General features: G+C 41.1%; 1 protein-coding gene across 1 annotated transcript in view; it reads left to right on the top strand.

Annotated features, from left to right (window-relative positions):
- atrn (attractin) overlaps nt 1-17,465 on the top strand; it is a 408,487-nt gene extending 391,022 nt beyond the window's left edge. The window contains exons 28-29 of the mRNA XM_072256711.1: nt 14,090-14,204; nt 17,206-17,465. Coding sequence (XP_072112812.1) covers nt 14,090-14,204; nt 17,206-17,330 — 240 coding nt within the window. The 3' untranslated portion in view covers nt 17,331-17,465. The remainder of the gene's footprint in view (nt 1-14,089; nt 14,205-17,205) is intronic.
- Nucleotides 17,466-21,176: the final 3,711 nt, after the last annotated feature.

Here is a 21,176-nt window from a genome sequence, read left to right as displayed (position 1 = left end):
CAGCATTGCTGGGATTTTTAAATTTTTCAGTATACAGGTCACTAAAGCAAAACCGAATCATTTGGCTCTGTTGAATTGATGCAAGGAACTGCAATCTAGATTTTATTCTGACCTATATCTTTTATGGGCACTTTAACTGGCAGTGGAATGAAAACATCTGGCACATGTGAGTTCTAGATGTGTATATTCTTAGCTTCTGAGGAGATATATAGCCTGCTTTATTGCAAGTCTACACTCAGAAGTGCATTTCTGTGTCTTGGGTGTTAGCTGGCGTGCTCTATCATGTCATGAAAAGCTAGCTGGTGCAGTCAAGCATACATATTGAATGCCTGAAGAACTATCTGCTGTCTTAGACGTCAGCTTCAACAGAGACAGATTTATGAGAGTCCTGGGGCAAGTGTTATCATATTCTATACTGCAACTGGATGACTGATAGAAAGTGCATTTGTTGATGTGACCAGCGTAGGTGATGGAGCTTATCAGGTAGATTGAGTTGATGGAGGGGTTGCAGTTTTAGAGGTTATGATTATCCAGTGGTAATTTCAGAAAATCAAGTCAAGTAGGATTTGGAATGAATATTCTAAGCATCACAAAATTAGTGTTTCAGGTCAGTGGCTGTTCAGTACAACTGTTGAAAGTTCATTGACCTGTAATTTTATCACCCTCTCCCATCTCCCCTCACTCTGTCTCCCCTTCCGTCTGTTCCCCTCTCCATCTCCCCCCCCTTTGTCTCTACCACTCCCCCAGCCTCTACCTCTACCCCTCCCTCTGTCTCCTCTCTATACCTCTTGCTCTACCTACCTTTTGTTTCTCTCCCTAGCCCTCTACCTACCACCCTCTGCCTCCACTCTCTACACCCCCACCCTCTACCCCAACCCTCCACCTCATTCCCTCTCCCCCATTCCTTTCCTTCTATCCCTCTCCCTCTATTGCTCTCCACCTCTCCCCATCCCTCACCCCATCTCTCCCCCTCCCCTCCCCCTCTTCCCTCTCCCTCTTCCCTCTCCCCCTCCCTCTCCCCCCTCCCCCCTCTCCCCCCTCCCCCCTCTCCCCTCTCCCCCCTCTCTCTCCCCCTCTCTCTCCCCGCCGCTCTCTCCCCCCCCTCACAGATGCTGTGTCTGCTGAGCACATTTATCATTTTCTGCTTCAGCTTCAGACCCAGCATCTTTTCAATCAAAAGATACAGCTGTCTGTAACTCGTGATGCATACTAGTGAGGTTGTACTGGTGGCTCTGTTTCCAATTGAAAGCTGTCGATTTTTTTTTACAGTGAACGAATTGAGCTTATGATTCTAACTTTCCAACATAGTTTATTTGTGAATCCAATGTTTTTTAATAGACAAATGTAACCAGCCCAATCCTCAGTCTTCCTACCCTTTGTCATTGACTTTAATCCACAAGAAACGTACACATCCCACTAGCTTGGTTGATTGACCCTTGCATAGTGACAGGTTGATGAAATAGCAGAAGCTTCAGGTTCAATTACAGTAAACAAGTCAGTACTGGGATTGCAACCTTTTGATGAAATATGTAGTCAATTTCTCATCAGGATTCTAACCTGATACTAACTGCGTACTTCATCACTGTGGTACCATTGCTCAAGTGAGATGGACGGTCCACTTCAATTGAATCAAAATAACCATTTCAAAAAGCGTCTTATTTATAGATTTGGTGATTGTCGACAGATGAAGCATATGGTGACTGAAGAAATTGCTTCTAATTTAAGTTCATTACACAGCTGTTTAGACAAGCTAAATAATAGATGATAAAGACATGGAGTTTCATTACAAGCAGGTTAATATTTCACTCTGGCCTGATTGATGAACTCGTGCATGCAATTTTGCATCCTTTGTCGACTATCTGTAATAGCGATCGTCAAGTACTCCACAGAGTAATACACCCCAAAGTATTTTGCTGTCTGAAAACCCTCTAATTATCTTATTTATTCATTATTATTATTTTGATTTTTTTGTAGTTACACAATTTGTTGTCTTTTGCAAGTTTTTTTTTGCCCACCTTTGAATTTTGAACTTTGAGATGTAGCTGCCCTTTGGATTTAAAGTTGATAGCGTATCATCACAAGATTAGTGTTCTCATTCCTCCATCTGAATATTTGGATTGAACTCTTATTTTAAGGGACACACACAGAGATAGACGTCAAGTGCTGCTGGCAGATTATCAACTCAGTGCAAGTCACCCTTTGATCTACCGGAAACTTGCTGGTCTGCCAGCACATGGAGATGTCCATGTAAAGGAATGCTGCCAACTGGCTCATTCCAGGCTACAGGAATCCATGCTGATGGACACACTGCAGCTGGTGCAAGGACTTGGTGAGGAAGGAGCATGGTGTATGGTTCTTCTGCTGCTGAACAGGGAGAGGCCAGGTTGGTTGAGGAAGCCCTTCAATTATTGTCACAATGTCCTACCTCTGGGGGTCACAAGAGTGGTAACAGCACTATTGGTTTTAAACAATGTAATTGTACACTTTGTAATGTATTGTCAATGAATATAAGAATGAAGACACATTGCATGCTTTATTCTTATAATTGCTTTTATTTTGAATAAATTATACTTTGTTAAAAATATTGAAAACAATCTGAGGAATGAACCAAACTCGACAGTTCAGCAACTGCTCTCTGAACGATCCTTTAACAGATTCCACAGTTTATCAAGATCGTGGCTACTTGTGTTCCTCAGCACGGCTAGCATGAGAGGGCATAGTTTTAAGGTGCTGGGAAGTAGGTAGAGAGGAGATGTCAGGGGTAAGTTTTTTACCCAGAGAGTGGTGAGTGCGTGGAATGGGCTGCTGGCAGCGGTGGTGGAGGCGGAAACAATAGGGTCTTTTAAGAGACTCCTGGATAGGTACATAGAGCTTAGAAAAATCGAGGGCTATGGGTAAGCCTAGGCAGTTCTAAGGTAAGGATGTTCGGCACAGCTTTGTGGGCCGAAGAGTCTGTTTAGTGCGGTAGGTTTTCTATGTTTCTAGCACAGTTTTCCTGCACTATTCCCATTTCTCTTGATTTCCTTAGTATCCAAAAACTGATATGACTCTCAATGGCTGAGCCACCAGACAACTCTAAGGAAGAGAATTCTGAAGATTAATGAATATTTGGGTGAAGAAATTTCTTATTTATCTCAATCCTAAAGATCTGTTCCTTGTTCCAGGAACACTTCTCCTTATTCTAGACTCCTCTTCCAGTGGAATCACTCGCCCTGCATCCTGCCTGTTGAGCCTGTAAGACCATAAAACATAAGAGCAGAATTAAGCCATTCAGCCCGTCAAGTCCGCTCTGCCATTTCATCATGGCTGATCCCAGATCCCATTCAACCCCATACACCTGGCCTCTCACCATATCCCTTGCTGGCCCAATCAATCAGGAATCTATCAACTTGTACTTTAAATATACCCACGGACTAGGCCTCCACCAGTCTGTGGTAAACATTCCACAGATTCACCAGTCTTTGGCAAAAAAAATTTTTATAACTGTGTTCTAAAAGGTTGCCCCTCAATTTTGAGGCTGTGCCCTCTAGTTCTGGTACCCCCACCATAGGAAACATCCTATCCACATCCACCTTTCAACATTTGCTAGGTTTCAAAGAGATCCCCACGCATTCTTCTAAATTCCAGTGAGTACAGGCCCAAAGCTGCTAGATGCTCCTCATATGTTAAACCCTTCATTCCCAGAATCATCCCCTAGACTCTCTCCAATAACAATACATCTTTTCTGAGATAAGGGGCCCAAAACTGTTGACAATACTCCAAGTGCGGCCTGACTAGTGGCTTATAAAGCTTCAGCATTTTTTTTTGTTTTTATATTTTATTCCCCTTGAAATAAATGCCAACATTGCATTTGTCTTCTTTACCACAGACTTAGCCTATAAATTAACCTTTTGGGAGTCTTGCACGGGGGCTCCTAAGTCCCTCTGCACCTCTTATGTATTTTCTCCAAATTAATATAATAGTCTGCACTATTGTTCCTTTTACCAAAATGCATTATCATACATTTTGCAACACTGTATTCCATCTGCCACTTTTTTGCCCATTCTTCCAATTTGTCCGTCCTTCTGCAATCGCATTGCTTCCTCAGCACTACCTACCCCTCCACCTATCTTCATATCATCTGCATATTTTGCCACAAAGCCGTCAATTCCACTATCTAAATTATTGACAAACAATATGAAAAGTAGTGGTCCCAATACTGACCCCTGGGATACACCACTAGTCACTGGCAGCCAATCAGAAAATGCCCCTCTAATTCCCTCTCGCTGTCTCCTACCTGTCAGCCATTCTTCCTTCCATGTCAGTATATCTCCAGTAACACGATAGTATTTTATTTTGCTAAGTACCCTATGTGTGGCACCCTATAAAACAGCTGAAAATCTAAGTAAATGACATCTACTGCCTCTCCCTTGTCCACCCTGCTTCTTACTTCCTCGAAGAATTCTAAAGATTTGTCAGATAAGATTTCCCTGTACAGAAACCTCGACCTTAATAATGGACTCCAACACTTTCTCAACCACTGAGGTGGGGCTAAATGGCCTATAATTTCCTCTTTTTTTTGTCTTCCTCCCTTGCATTTGCAGTTTTCCAATCCTCTGGAACTATATTAGAATCAAGTGATTCTTGAAAAATCCTGACCAATGTATTAGTTACCTCTTCAGCAACCTCTTTTAGGACTCCACGATGTAGTCCATCTGGTCCAGGTGACTTATCCACCTTAAGACCTTTTAGTTGGCATAGCACTTTTTCCTTTGTAATAGCAATGACACTCACTTCTTTTCCCTGACACTCACAGACCTCTGGCATACATCCAGTGTCTTCCACAGTAAATTCTGAAGTAAAGTACTTATTAAGTTCATCTGCCATGTCTTTGTTTTCCATTACTCCCTTACCAGCATCAGTTTACAGTGGTCCAATGTCAACTCTCACCTCCCTTTTATTCTTTATGTAACTTGAAAAACTTTTAGTATCCTGCTTATATTATCAGCCAGTTTGCCCTCATATTTCATCTTTTCCCTTCTTATAACTTTTTTTTAGTTGCCTTCAGTTGGATTTTAACAACTTCCCAATCATCGAACTTCCCACTCACTTTTGCTACCTTATATGCCCTTTCCTTGACTTTTATGCAGTCCTTAACTTCCCTTGTCAGGCACGTTTCTTTATCCCTGCCATCTGAGAACAATTTCTTCTGTGGGACATAGCTATTCTGCACCTGGCGTACTATTTCCAGAAACTTCAGCCATCTCTGTTCTGTTGTCATCCCTGCCAGTATCTCCGTCCAATTTACCTGAGCAAGCTCCCCTCTCATGCCTCCATAATTCCCTTTATTCAATTGCGATATTAATACATGTGACTTTTGCTTCTCCCTCTCAAATTGCAGTGTGAATTCAATCATATTATGATCACTTGTCTCCTAAGGGTTCCTTTATGTTAATCTGACTAATAAAATTTAGGTTATTATACAACACCCAATCTAAGGTGGCTTTTCCCCAAGTAGGCTCAAGCAGAAGCTGCTCTAAAAGGCCAGGGCATTTAACAAGTTCCCTCTCTTGCGATCCGACACCAACTTGGTTTTCCCAATGTCTTGAATATTGAAGTTCTCCATTACAATTGTCACATTACCCTTATTACATGCCAATCTCAACCCTGTATCTTGGTTGCTATTTGGAGGCCTATATATGTTATCCATAATGTTTTTTTTTACCCTTGGAGTTTCTTAACTCCACCCACAAAGGTTCAACCTCTTTCTAAAGATGTAATTCGTTCTCTTACCTACAGAGCCACACCACCGCACATGCCTATCTACCTGTCCTTTTGATACAAAGTATATCCTTTGATATTTAGCTCCCAACTATGACCGTCTTTCAGTCACAGCTCAGTAATGCCCACAATGTCTTACCGACCAATCTCTAATTGCGCCACGAGTTCATCCACCTTATTCCATATACTATGTCTTCTCAAAGACCAAATTGAGTTCCACTCCTATACCTAATAAAATTGCCACTATGGACTTTGATAATAAATTTACTTTGAATGCTGTTCTGGGACCCACACAGTCTTACCAGATGATTCAATTGTGCTTCTGGCAATCCAGTGCTACTGCACACAGAGTCACAGTGGGAAATCAAGAACCACTGATTGGGCGATGGCTTTTGCAGTCTACTTGCACTCAGCCTGCAGGAGCAACCGTGAGCTTCTGACTGCTGGCTCTCTCTTCATCTTCCAGTCTCCCTCATCATGGATGATGCATTTTATTTGTCAACCTGCACTGTATTTTCTCTGTAACTGTACCACTATATTTTTTATTCTATTACTGCCTCAATGTTGGGTGGCAGGATGGAAATACATCTTTATCTAAGGAGGTGTAAGGCACTCCTTCCCTCCACTAGCTTGCAGGTCACATTTGGTCAAGGGTTAGCACTTGCTTAGCCCCTCTCTCCACCCCCCACCCCTCTATCAGGGTCACGTGAAACCGCCATGGTGGATAGTCGTATGAGCAGCTGGTGTATATCACAACTCCTAGTTATGCGACCACTGACATCAGACAGACTCTGATAATAGCTGGGGTCACCCATCTTGTAAGGACTTTGTGTTACCACAGAGATACTTCCATCATGCCAGATTCTGCGATTTAAATGCTCTAACTCTCTGGAGTATAGATAGCTGGTGTGGCCTCTTTAAGGCTAGGATGTTCAAGTTAATTGATAATTTATTTTTGGGTGCCAAGAATTGAGTAGTTAAGGAACATCTGATCACAGGTTCAATGCTTAATCGTAAGCGTACCAGTGATTTCATCCATCACTTGTTTTGTGCTCCGTTTCTCAATCCCATTTGAGACCATGTCTCAATCCCAGCCTCAGATACTCCAGCATTTGGGTCCAAGCCATCTTCGTCAAGGGCCATGTTGTAACAGTGGTTACAAGGTCAAGGGTAACAGTGTCTGTTGTCCACTGTGACCATCCACCACAAAGATATTTCCATACAGAGCCCGGAGATTCACGACCTCCAAATAGCCATTGGTCACCTTTTGGAAGGAGGAGGCCAGCGTCACTTGGGAGAACCAGTCGGTCCCACTCTGGAACCTGGTGGCAGTTCTGCTGATGGCCCTGACTAAGAAATCCATGGGTCCTTTTGTCTGGACCGCTGCCTTTGCAGAGCTCCCATCTAGATTTCTCCTAACCCAGACTTTCCCTTCGTCGTGGAGGTGGACGCCTCAAACGTCGGAGCGGGTGTTGTCTTGTCTCAATGATCACCTTTGGACAGCAACCTGCAACCATGTGCATTCTTCTTCAGGCAACTGTCCTCAGCAGAGGGAAACGATGACATCGGGTATAGGGATCTTCTTGTGGTTAAGTTACCTTTGGAAGAATGGCATTACTGGCTGTAGGAGGCCAAGAACCTTTTTGTCATTTGGACTGACCATGAGAACCTGCCCTGTATTCAGGAGGCCAAGATACTGAATTCCTGGCAGACCAGTTGGTCTTTGTCTTTTTTCCAATAAATAAATGAACAAGTATAATGGTTTTTGTATTATTTATTTATTATTTAATTGGGTTTGCTTTATCTAGTTTTAGGACTTTCATAAAGATCTGATCACATTTTGAGCCATATTTATGCAAAAATAGAGAAAATTCTACAAGATTCGCAAGGCTTTTGCACAGTACTGCAGTAATTTTATGTATCGCGCTGTTCTGCTACCACAAAAAAAATTTTTATAACATACGTGAGTGTTGATAAACCTGACTCTGATATGAGTCTCTATTGTGGACAGAGATTTAACAGGAGGCAAGAAGAGGGGAATCATGGTTAGGAAAAAGGAAAGGGAGAGGAGAGGGAACAAGAAACACCAGAGACATTCTGTAATAATCAGTAAACCAATTGTTTGGAATCAAGTGACCTTGCTTGGTGTCTCAAGGCTGGGTGTGTCTGCACCCACACCAACCCACGCCCCTAGCACTACTTCTCTACTATCTGTCCACACCCCTCCCTTAGCCCTCCATCCTTGCCATTCCCAACATCCCAAGCTGCCCCAATGTCTATTTTAAATTACCCTGATCTTAAACCAATGCCCTCTTATTTTCCCTTCCCTGGGAAAAGAAAGCCTTTGTGCTTTCACCCTATTAATCCCACCACATGATCTTATACATGGCTATCAGATCCCCCTTCAATCTCCTACATTCCAGCGAATAAAGTCCTAATCTACACGACCTCTCCTTGGTGCTTAGGCCCCTAAATCCAGGCAACATCCTGGTAAATCCTCAATACGTTCTTCCCAATTTCATAAGAGATGTCCTATATTAATAACAGCCTTCCTATAACAGTAGCATGTACTGAGATACGGTGCAAAGCATTTTGTTTGGTGTCATTCTGACAGATCACACTGTGCATTGAAGTAGTATAAAAGTGAAAAGAAAACAGAATGTGGCATATAGTATTAAAAGAACAATGTGCAGGATATAGCATTTTCTAAATGGATAGAAACTGAAAGGTGTTGGTTTTGAAAGGAAACTAGTGCCCTCAGTGAACACGAAAGTTCATGTGCAGAACCTGCTACCACTAAGGAAGACTATCAGTATGTTCTTACTCAATTATGTACCCTTGCTGAGCCCACATCATGAATATACACTTATCTGGTCTCCCTTTCATAGATAGGAAGTGCTTGCGAGAGAGCGAGAGAGCACAGCAAGGGTTCACTAGATTGATTCCTAGGATGGCAGGCTTCTTGCATGAGAGCAGATGAAGATGACCAGGCTTACGCTCTCAAGTTTAAAAGAATCTTGGTGAAAAGTACAAAATTCTGATGAGGCTTGACGGGATAGTTAGCTATGTTTTTTCTCGCCACAGTGTCTTTAAGCAGGGATCAAAATCTCAGAATTATTATGAGAACAGTGTTAAAACATTAATTCAGTAGCAAAAATGCAGGTCCCATCCCTTTAGAAACATAGGAAACCAATAGCACAATACAGGCCCTTTGGCCCACAATGCTGTGCTGAACATGTGCTTACTTTAGAAATTACTTAGGGTTACCATCTATTTTTCTAAGCTCCATGTACCTATCCAGGAGCCTTTTAAAATACCCTATCGTATCCACCTCCACCACCGTTGCCAGCAGCCCATTCCACGCACTTTCCACTCTCTGTGTGAAAAAAAAAACACTTAACCCTGACATCTCCTCTGTACCTACTTCCAAGCACCTTAAAACTGTGCTTTCTCATGTTAGCCATTTCAGCCCTGGGAAAAAGCTCTGACTACCCACACGATCAATGCCTTTCATCATCTTGTACACCTCCATCAGGCCACCTCTCATCCTCCGCTGCTCCAAGGAGAAAAGCCCAACCTATTCTCATAAGGCATGCTCCCCAATCCAGACAACATCCTTGTAAATCTCTTCTGCACCTTTTCTATAGTTTCCACATCCTTCATGTAGTGAGGTGATCAGAACTGAGCACAGTACTCCAAGTGGGGCCTGATCAGAGTCCTATATAGCTGTAACATTACCTCTCGGCTCTAAACTCAGTCCCACGATTGATGAAAGCCAATGGACTGTATGCCTTCAGAGTCAACCTGCACAGCAGCTTTTAGTGTCCTATGGACCCAGACCCCAAGATCCCTCTGTTCCTCCACACTGCCAAGTGTCTTACCATTAATACTAAATTCTGCCATCATACTTGACCTACCAAAATGAACCACCTTATGCTTATCTGGGTTAAACTCCATCTGCCACTTCTCAGCCCAGTTTTGCATCCTATTGATGTCCCGCTGTAACCTCTGACAGCCCTTTGTCCAAAAAGGTCATCCATTTGCTGGCAATACTATTCCTCAGCCAACTCAAGTGTTGCTTTCTTTTCTGCATGTCATAATTTTACAATTCCTACATGATGTCCATTATTAGGCAGTCGTCAAAAATCTACATATACTTAATTTTCTTTATTAATAAATTCTATTATTTCCTCAGAGTTCAGTTAAATTTGTCAGCAAAACCTATGCTGCCAGTCTATAATTAAACAATTTTCTCTGAGAATAATTATGGTACTTATTATGAATAAATAGTTATATACAGGTATCCAGAGTTCTGCTTTCATTTTGAAAAGTGATGCTGTATTTGCATATTCTGTGGAAAGTTAGAAATGTTTTGCTGCATTGTGCAATTATAATCGATCTGTTCTCAATCTATAAGTAAAATAAAAGTCTCCTCTTCCTCTGTTATCTGCAGTCATTTGATATGCCCACCTATCACTTCCCTACCTGTCACTATTTCTACATATCCCTCCTCAATCTGCCTATCACCTCACCTCAATTCACCTACCGCCTCCCAGCCTCTGTCACTGTTTTCACTCATCCCTCCTCCAGCTGCCTATCACCCCATCTCACCCTGACCACCAGGTTCTTTGTACTGTCTCTGACTTCCAGGTCCATTGTAATGTCTTTGACTACCAGGCACAAACAGGAGACAATCTGTAGATGCTGGAAATCCAAGCAACACACACAAAATACTAGAGGATCTCAGCAGGCTAGGAAGCAGCATCTATGGAAAAGGTTTCAGCCCAAAACTATACTATTTTCCTATAGATGCTGCCTGGCCTGCTGAGTTCGTCCTGCATTTTGTGTGTTTTATTGTACCAGGTCTATTTTATTATCCCTGACCTGGTCCATTGTACTGCCCCTTGACTACCACATCCTGTTGGGCAGCGTTTCCCGTGCCACAGTAGGAGATGCAATAGCTGTCCTTTCACCTGTTCATTTCCAAGCTGCCAGGAGTTCTGAGTTTTTCCACGTAAGACTGTGATTCATTTGCAGAGTCATCCACCTTGTCCATGCCCATCTGTGATAAGTGCATCTGCCTGCATTTTAACTCTCCTGCTATGCCTATGCCTTGCCTATTTATCTGTCTGTCTAAGTTAGAACATAGAATAGTACAGTACAGGACCTTCAGCCCACAATGTTGTACTGACCCTCAAACCCTGCCTCCCATATAACCCCCCACCTTAAATTCCTCCATATACCTGTCTAGTAGTCTTTTAAACTTCACTAGTGTATCTGCCTCCACCACTGACTCAGGCAGTGCATTCCACGCACCAACCACTCTCTGAGTTAAAAACCTTCCTCTCATATCCCCCTTGAACTTCCCACCCCTTACCTTAAAGCCATGTCCTCTTGTATTGAGCAGTGGTGCCCTGGGGAAGAGGTGCTGGCTACCCACTCTACCTATTCCTCTTAATATCTTGTACACCTCTATCATGTCTCCTCTCATCCTCCTCCTCTCCAAAGAGTAAAGCCCTAGCTCCCTTAATCTCTGATCATAATGCATACTCTCTAAACCAGGCAGCATCCTGGTAAATCTCCTCTGTACCCTTTCCAATGCTTCCACATCCTTCCTATAGTGAGGTGACCAGAACTGGACACAGTACTCCAAGTGAGGCCTAACCAAAGTTTTGTAGAGCTGCATCATTACATCGCGACTCTTAAACTCTATCCCTCGACTTATGAAAGCTAACATCCTATAAGCTTTCTTAACTACCCTATCTACCTGTGAGGCAACTTTCAGGGATCTGTGGACATGTACCCCCAGATCCCTCTGCTCCTCCACACTACCAAGTATCCTGCCATTTACTTTGTACTCTGCCTTGGAGTTTGTCCTTCCAAAGTGTACCACCTCACACTTCTCCGGGTTGAACTCCATCTGCCACTTCACCACCAACCTTTGTGTCGTCTGCAAACTTGCCAACCCACCCTTCTACCCCCACACCCAGGTCGTGGATTAAATTCCTTATAAATATCATCTGACTCCACCACCTCAGTTGTTGTTCCTGCACTTTCTATGCAACCAAACCCAACCTAGGATTCTTTTTAAAACTCCTTCCTCTCAACCTTAAATTTGTGTTCTCTTGATTTTGATATTCTTACCGTGAGAGAAATATTTTGACTACCTACCCTATCTGACTCTTAATCTTGTATATCTTTACTAATCACCCTTCAGCCTCCTTCATTTCAGGGCACACACCCTGTCCAATCTCTCATAACTAAAGCCCTCCAATCTAGACACCATTCTGGTGGATTTTTTCTGTACCCTCTCTTCACTGAAAGCACATCCCTCCTACAAGCGTTTTGAGTTTGGTGTATGATTGACTGGGGAGCATACGATCACTGTTGCTTAATAAGCAGTAGATGTACGCTGCAGGGAAGGGGGAATAACTAGCAAAAGGCAGCTGTATGGTCAGCAAAGCACTGCCTTTTGATGTTACACAGAATGAGCTCTGGTTGTTGACTGCATTTGGTGGTAAGTGTTAAGCATCTCTTTTATTTAGATGTTAGTCAGTATAATTTGGAAAACTGATTATACTTCAGAGTAAGCATGTAACTTTTGATAGAGTTTCACTCTGTTAATGAAAAAAAAATACCATGATTTGTAGTCTGCCTTCTCCTCTAACTGGTTAATAGCAGTTTTATACAGTTTACAGTATTTGTTTTCTTTTTTTTACAATACGTAGCTGAGTTTATAATACTAGGTAGCTTCAGCTACATTAGACTGTTGTAGCAGCAAATTAGATTTTAATTACAATGACTGAGATGTGTGTGTTTAAAATAATTAATCGATTCATTATTTAATTTCATCCATCACCCAAATGATCTAAAATCAGATTACTTACAATGTGAATTTTAAGTTTTAAATGGTTGTTTAGAAAATCATTCTAAATAGAAGTCTGTAGTGGATAATGTTAATTTGAAGGATTCAAAGGGAGCTTCCTGCTTGAACAAAGACTGTTGATCACAACAGATCGAAGATTTGCTCATCGCTGTGGATGTTGACACCAAACCAGAGTAAATATCTAGCATGCTGTCCTGGAAATGATAACTTTGACCATATAATTCATCAGCAGCTCTTGACTGAGTGGTTCCAGTTCTTTATCACAGTGTAATGACTGCACATTGGAAATATGTGTGCATGGGGGTGCAGAACATAGTTTTTCATTATGTCCTGTTGACAATCATCAAATCGCATAAGATGACCATGTCAGCTGGACAAAGTACTTAATGTTAGTGGTTAGCACAATCGCCTTACATCACCACCAACCACCAATCACTGATCAGGATTCGATTCCCACTGCAGTCTGTAAGGAATTTTTTTGACTGCCGGTGCTGCACTTTCCTCCCACATTCCAAAGACTTACATTAGGGTTAGTGAGCTAGAAGCATGGCGACACTTGTGGGCTGCGCCCAGTACATCATGATGACAAACGGTACATTTCACTATATGTTTCAATATACATGTGACAAATGAAACTAATCTTTAGACAGGTCTTTATCTTCATTTGTAGAACCAATTCCAGTAAGGAACTGATTTCCACCTGCTTCCATGGTATTCACTGCAGATTCCTTGCCACCAAGGGAAGTATTAACATACATCTTGGACTGCATACATGTGACTAAATTCCCACCTTGATATCACTTAGTTTAGTGATTATGAGTATAAATCAATCATCCCACCAGCCCACCTGCATAAGTGAAACCGCTGAGACAGATCGGTATTAACCAGGTAATCAGGAATGATATTTCACCAAGATTACTATCTTAGTTTTATTCACACATTTGTATTTTCATGGATTTCCACAATAACTACAGCTTTCTCCAAGTAGAATATTCTTGCTAAATTAAATGATATTGTACGTTACTTTTATTTGTAATAGAAGTTGCTTAACAGTTAGCATAGCACTCCACAGCACCAGCAACCTGGGTTCCATTCCTCTGCTCGTATATCGTATGTTTTTCCCGTGACTGTGTGGGTTTCCTCTGGGTGCTCCAGTTTGTACCCTCATTCCAGACACATGCGGGTTAGGATTCGTAAACTGTGAGCATAATACATTTTTGTTATAGGTATAGTCACACTTGCCCCCAACATTTCACTATATGCTTCTATGTACATGTGACAAATAAAGTTCATCTTTGTCGTGATTCCTTTTGAAAATAATCTGTTTTAGAATATGTCAACTGCATGAAGATGGAATTGTTTCCATTTAACTTAATACTTTTGTCCCCACTACAGGTTGAAAGTGGTCTTCTGTGAAGTAAACTATTTCTGTTTCTCTTACAGAGTATCCCAAAACCCATAGCATTAGAGCCATGCTTTGGCAATAAGGCAGCTATCCTGTCAATATTTGTACGGCTACCAAGAGGACTGGGAGGAATCCCACCACCTGGACAGTCAGGTTAGTGATAATACTCTGCTTAGTTTGCAGTGAACTTTAGCTCCTGAATATACACTCAGTGGCTTCTTTATTAGGTACAGGAGTGGAACCCAGTGTTGTCTTCTTAAACTTCTCATCCACTTAAAGGTTCACCATGTTGTGCTTTCAGAGATGCTCTTCCGCACACTACTGTTGTAACGTGATTATTTGAGTTACTTTCACCTTCCTGTCAGCTTGCACCATCTGGCTGCTCCCCTCTTGACATCTCTCAAAGTGTTTTTGCCCACAAAACCGCTGCTCGCAGAATTTTTTTTTTGATTTTCACACCGTTCTTTGTAAACTCTAGAGAATGTTATGTTTGAAAATGCTAGGAGATCAGCAGTTTTTGAGATACTCAAACCATCCTGACTAGCAGAACAATCATTCCATGATCAAAGTCAATTAGATCACATTTTTGTCCCCATTCTGATGTTTTGGTCTGAACAAGAACTGAAACTCTTGACCATGTTTGCATGTGATATACATTGAGTTGCTGCCACATGATGACTGATTAGATAACTGCATTAATTGCAGGTGTACTCAATAATGTGGCCACTGAGTGTATGTTATGCATTTATTTCTGCCATTTGCCAAATGTTGCTGAAGTTAAATTTTGGTATAACTGCATGATGTGTCACTTTTAATAATATAAAACTATTGTGTATTTTGTGTGATAATTTTGACTAGGATGTAGGATAAATGATTTATGATTATTTCATTAGCTTGGAAATGAAGACACATTTTAAAGACAAAAATTATAATTTATTTCCTATTATTTTCCCTGTATCTCAACACTGTTTTTGCTATCCTTTGATACCTTTGCATGATAAAATTTCTTCCAGTCTTGGTGCCTTTTGATCCCAAGGGTGACCTATTTACAGATTTCCCATCTCTGATCTGTTAGTATTTGCTAATTCATTGTCAAGTTGCTTTAGAACAGACCCCTTTTAAACTCTCTCAATTTCAGCATTTTACATTTCAGTACCTTTATCTTTAACTCTACACTAACCTTTTCTGGTTTGCCTTCAGCCTAATGATGTTGTAGTTTATTATATTTTTTAACTGTTTCATCCATCATTTGCATAAATTCATTTTCTTAAAATAATAAGGGAAAGCCTAATCTGGACTGAAGGCATGTTCATCTTGAAAGCTCTGCTACATGCATTGTGAGATAATATCCACTTTTTGCACTAATGTCTAAATTGTTCTTTCTTCATTATCTTTCTAGTATTTAGTAGTCTGTTTTAGAAAAGAACAGTCAGAATTTTTTTCTTTCTTTGCTCTGGAGACGTAGGAGATTGCAGCTGCTGGAATCTGGAGTAACAAGCGATACTGGAGGAACTCAGTGGGTCAAGCATATTCTGTGGAGGGAAAAGACAATCAAGATTTCAGGTCAGGACCTTTCATCTGGACTGAGAGATAGAGAGGAAATAGCCAGTATAATGAAGTGGGGGTGGCTCTTGCTCCACCTCTTTCCTCCACTTCATTTCCCTTCTGTCTTCCAATCCAGATAAAGGATCTTGTTCTGAAATGTTAATTATCCATTTCCATCCAGAGATCCTGCCTGACCCACTGAGTTCCTGCAGCACCTTCTTTGTTGTTGCCTCTATGAAACCTGGCTTAAGGCTGTTCTGTGACATTGTGTTCTGATACTGACTGAAACATTGGTACCAGCCTTCTTCCACCATCCCAGAGTTCCAATCTGGAATACTAAGATCCAAAATCTGTCAAAACATTTAAACTAGCATCTGGGTGTAGCCACACATAATTATTGCTGCTTCTTCCTCACCAGTCTTGTTCTGTGTACTCCATGTCATTATATCCAAATCATTCCATTTTCGAATATGCTGGGTTAAATTGTGTTATTTTAAACATTTGGAATTATTGGCTTTACTGATAAAAGGGATCAGTTTCAAAAGCAACAAAGTTATTTCCTAATCCATATAAAACACTGGGTGTATCTTCTGGAGTATATCTTCACTTCTGGGCTTTTCAGGAGCAGGATGTTAGGCATTGACTTAAAGCCGTGAAGAGGATTACAGTGTCTCCATTTCCGAGAAACAAGTCAAATGTTGTTAACTGTTAGTTGAAATGAGATACAGGATGTGTCAATTACACATCCAGCAGAGGTCACTTTGAAAATTAAGGTCATAAATTTTATTTTATTGCTTTACCTTTTTTATATGATCATAGTCATCTTTGTAGAGAATGTGAACAACTAACCCTCCATGTACAATATTTCTGTTTATTCATTCGACTGAAAATCTACTCATGCCAACATCCTCTTTTTTCCTTGTAACTGTATGTGTCATATCCACCCAGGGAACTGAGGATGGTCCTGTGTGTGATTAAAGGTGGAACTTGGAACATTAGATCACAGTACAGGCCCTTCGTCCCACAATGTTGTGTGACCTTTTTACTTACTCTAGTCTCTCTCCTACAGAGCCTTTCATTTGTGTGTCATCCATGTGCCTATCTAGGTGTTCAATGCCCCTAATGTATCTGCCTCTACTACCACCCTGCAGGATGGTCCATAAACTGTATAGAAAAAGAACTTGCGTCTGACATTCCACCTATACTTTCCTCCAATCACCTTAAAATTATGCTCCCTCGTATGAGCCATTTCCACCCCAGGGGGAAAAAGCCTTTGTCTATTCACTCACCTATGCCTCTTAACATCTTGTACATCTCTATAAAGTCACCTCTCACTCTCCTTCGCTCCAAATAGGAAAGCCCTAGCTTACTCAACCTATCCTCATAATTATTGTCGTCTCTAACCTCTCCTTAAATATTCTCTCCAGTTGGAACTGCTGGACCTCATTCTTATTCCTCACTAGGGGACAGATCTTAAAATATGGATGAGGGAACTAGGCATGGAATTACTCACTTGTGAGCACTTAATAGACCTCCTCATGTTATCATCACTATCCATGTCTGTGTTTTCGATGTACTAATGTTTTGTTTTGATGTATCCTTTCAATAGGTCTTGCTGTAGCCAGTGCATTAGTAGACATTTCACAGCAGAAGTCCATGGATCACAAAGAAAAATCTGGAGCAATGCGAAATAGGAAACACCTTTCTCCTGCACAGCCAGGCACCTGCATTTGACACTGAGAAGCCTCATTTGTCGATCCTGAAGAATTTTTTTTTAAAGGAAGAAAACTTAGCTTGAGGAGCCAGTCCACTTCTGTTCTGAGATTGTGGCCAAAAATAAATCTAAAACCATTTTGAGAAACACCGAAATCTCCATCTGCCCCCCTCTGCATGTCTGTGATCTTTTTTTAACTGAAGATTATGTGCTCGTAACTATGTTTCCAAGACCATGTTTTCTCATCAGACCACATTTTTTTTGTTTGCATTCACTTAGTAGGGAAAAAAGGCATAAATTAGAATTGTCCGGAGAAACACGAAACAACGATCAAAGTCAGCAGCTGGATTTTAAACACATTGGTTCTTCAGAAGGCATTTTGGATGGAGGAGGACCAGAGAGGACTTTATATCAAGTCAAGTCAAGTCGCTTTTTATTGTCATTTCGACCATAAACTGCTGGTACAGTCCGCAGTAAAAACGAAATAGTGTTCCTCCAGGACCATGGTGCTACATGAAACAACACAAAACTACACTAGACTAAGTGAGACAACACAAGGCTACACTAAACTACGTAAGACAACACAAAAACTACACTAGACCAGAGACCTACACAGGACTACATAAGGTGCACAGAACAGTGCAGGGCAGTACAATAAATAATAAACAAGACAATAGGCACAGTAGAGGACAAATTACAATAAATAATGATGTAGATGTCAGTCTAGTCTCTGGGTATTAAGGAGTCTGATGGCTTGGGGGAAGAAACTGTTGCACAGTCTGGTTGTGACTGCCTGAATGCTTCGGTACCTTTTGCCACATGGCAGGAGGGAGAAGAATTTGTATGAGGGGTGCTATTGGCTTTACGGGTGCAGCGTGTAGTGTAAATGTCTGTAATGGCGAGAAGAGAGACCCCGATGATCTCAGCTGACCTCACTATCCGCTGCAGGGTCTTGCGATCGGAGACGGTGCAGTTCCCGAACCAGGCAGTGATGCAGCTGCTCAGGATGCTCTCTGTAGAACGTGGTGAGGATGGAGGGTGGGAGATGGACTTTTCTCAGCCTTCGCAGAAAGTAGAGACGCTGCTGTGCTTTCTTGGCTCTGGAGCTGGTGTTGAGGGACCAGGTGAGATTCTCCGCCAGGTGAACACCAAGAAATTTGGTGCTCTTAACAATCTCAACGGAGGAGCCATCAGTGTTCAGTGGTGAGTGGTCGCTCTGTGTCCTCCTGAAGTCAACAACCATCTCTTTTGTTCACATTCAGAGACAGGTTGTTGGCTCTGCACCAGTCCATTAGCCGCTGCACCTCCTCTCTGTATGCTGACTCATCGTTCTTGCTGATGAGACCCACCAAGGTCGTGTCATTGACGAACTTGATGACGTGATTCAAGCCGTGTATTGCTGCGCAGTCATGGGTTAGCGGAGTGAACAGCAGTTGACTGAGCAGGCATCATGACGTATAAAAGTGTAGTGGATGATAATGGATGTAACACTACTTGGTTCTGACCATTGTAGCAGATTGTATTTCTCTTCTTGAGAGGGTGGGAAAGAGAGTTGAAGACCATTTGGCCTGGACAGCTCAGGGCTCCAGCTCTGTTTTAGAACGATAGTGGATTGTATCTACACAGGGAAATATATAAGATACCTCAGTTTATATATAAAGAAAACAGTAGTCTTCCAAAATAGCTTCAGTTACAACTTTCGTAGCATCCAGAGACCTTATAAGAAAGCTGCAAAGCAAAACACATTTTTGAATAACACTATTAGCTGACTCTTGTCCTTTTCTCTATGGTTATGTCCAGGTGAGCAAATAGTCACATATGCTAATTTATTTCACAGGAAACACCATAAGAAATACAAAATAGAAAGAAATCTGATTCACATTCAGAAATATAAATTGGATTGAATTTTATACTTTAACTCCAAACAGTTAAAATGAAGGATCTTTCAGTAAGAGAAATGGTTTCTGGCAGCTTGACCCTTGACACTGGTGAAGTTGTCTTGTTGGGAAAAATAGCAACAATTCAGCTTTGAAAGTGGTTTGCATGTCCAGTGTTACTCAGTCAAATCATGTCTTGATCAGATTCTTTCATGAGAGGCATCTATTGTAATTACCTGTTTCACCACAATAATGTGGTGGATCTGTTGCTTTGTGATCTGGATGTTCTGTATTGTATGTCATGTCTTTCAATCAACCACTGGCAAAACTGTGTTGAAGAGAACATCCAGTGTTCTTTTTTTTCTGTGCTATTGTGAAGTCTTTTAATGGATGTCAAAGAAAATAATTTGCCTTGATATATATATAAGCTGTTGTCTAGGGCTAGCTGGTGGTGAGACATGAATGCTTCCAACCTATTGTAGGTCATTCTTTGCTGCTGAGTAGCTGAACCAGTAGTTAAAGAAATGAAAACATCAAATGGTGGAAATCCATAGAGATGGGAAATGATGGAAACATGCACTAGGTCAGATATGTAGGAAGACCAAATGGAGCAGGTTCAGGACTGGTTCTTCTGCAGAGCCAAGTATCGTGTTCAGTTAGATCAGTATCTCTTAATCAAAGATAGTTCTGATGATATTGCATCTAACATGTTGACCTTTTCCTCACAAATCCCTGGAGAATCCTTCCAGCATTCCTGAAACTGAAATATTATTTCTGAATTTTCAGTAAAAGCAGCTGTCTCAGAATCATTCCCTTGAGCTGAACTGTTGATATTGCAGTTAACTAATAGAAAACTAACAAAAGTGCATGATAAGTTAATTTAATCTAACCATTTCATGACTCAGAATTATCAGAACATTTAACTGGAGCTGACAATTCATGGGTTTCAAATGACCCAGAAATATAATTATGACTGTGACCTGATCTCTATCTGACATGGTGAATTAAAGTTCTTTCAGGACTGTAAGATGGATTAAATGTATGGACAGAACTCAGTCCATTCTAAAACTATGTAAATTGTACTGATTCATAATTATCTTAGGCAGTGCAAGAACCTTGAACTGTTGCAAAGTGATTAATTAATGTGTGGAGTTTTGGCAGTAATGTCAACAGCTAACTAAAGTCACTCATCTCAACTGTTCACCTCAGGATTCCTCCCAAGACCAAAGGTCAGTGCAGAAACTGTTCTCCCGGGAAATATTTTGTAGTATGGTTGACTTTCATTGGGGAAATAGGGCAGACAAAACGAGGCTAAGATATCTTATGTTATTGGAACTTTAACTGTCCTTATCAAACTGTGCTATTAAGGACTATATCAGTTGATGTAGAGCCAAAGTAATGTAGCATTATTATCTTTCAAAAAGTTGCTTGAAACTTTGGCATTATATATGTATAATGACCATCAACACTACTGGATTCTTATCAGCATAGGTAAATTTTTGTATTTAAATCCTTCCTTAAATTCATTGAAGTGCAGAAAAAATATAGATGCCTGAAATTCTTGAGCTACTTGTCCATACAGCAAAAAGATATTAATATTTATGGAGGTTGATGGTAAGGGCGTCAAAGGGTACAGGGAGAAGGCAGGAGAATGGGGTTGAGAGGGGTAATGGGTCAACCATGGTGGAATGGTGGAGCAGACCTGTTGGACTGAATGGCCTAATTCTGCACTGTATCTTGTGGTCTTACAGTTCTCTTATTAATTGGTCATCTGAACTTTTATTGTTAGGATGAGACTCCTTTTGCTTCTATTAAATGCTATGTTTCAAATTGAGGCTTTGAAAGTTCATTAGCTAATAAAAGTAGTGATCATTTCATAGTTTGAACTGGAAGAGTAGCGGAAACTGAAAAATTACATGGTGAAGATTTTGCTTGAACAATTCATCAGAAAAGAATATTACTTGAAATTTAACTTATTATTGCATTTTA

Source organism: Mobula birostris, chromosome 4, assembly GCF_030028105.1.
Source record: "Mobula birostris isolate sMobBir1 chromosome 4, sMobBir1.hap1, whole genome shotgun sequence".
Classification (NCBI taxonomy): domain Eukaryota; kingdom Metazoa; phylum Chordata; class Chondrichthyes; order Myliobatiformes; family Myliobatidae; genus Mobula; species Mobula birostris.
Note: the sequence above shows the minus strand (reverse complement) of the source record. Positions and strands in the feature narration are given on the sequence as shown.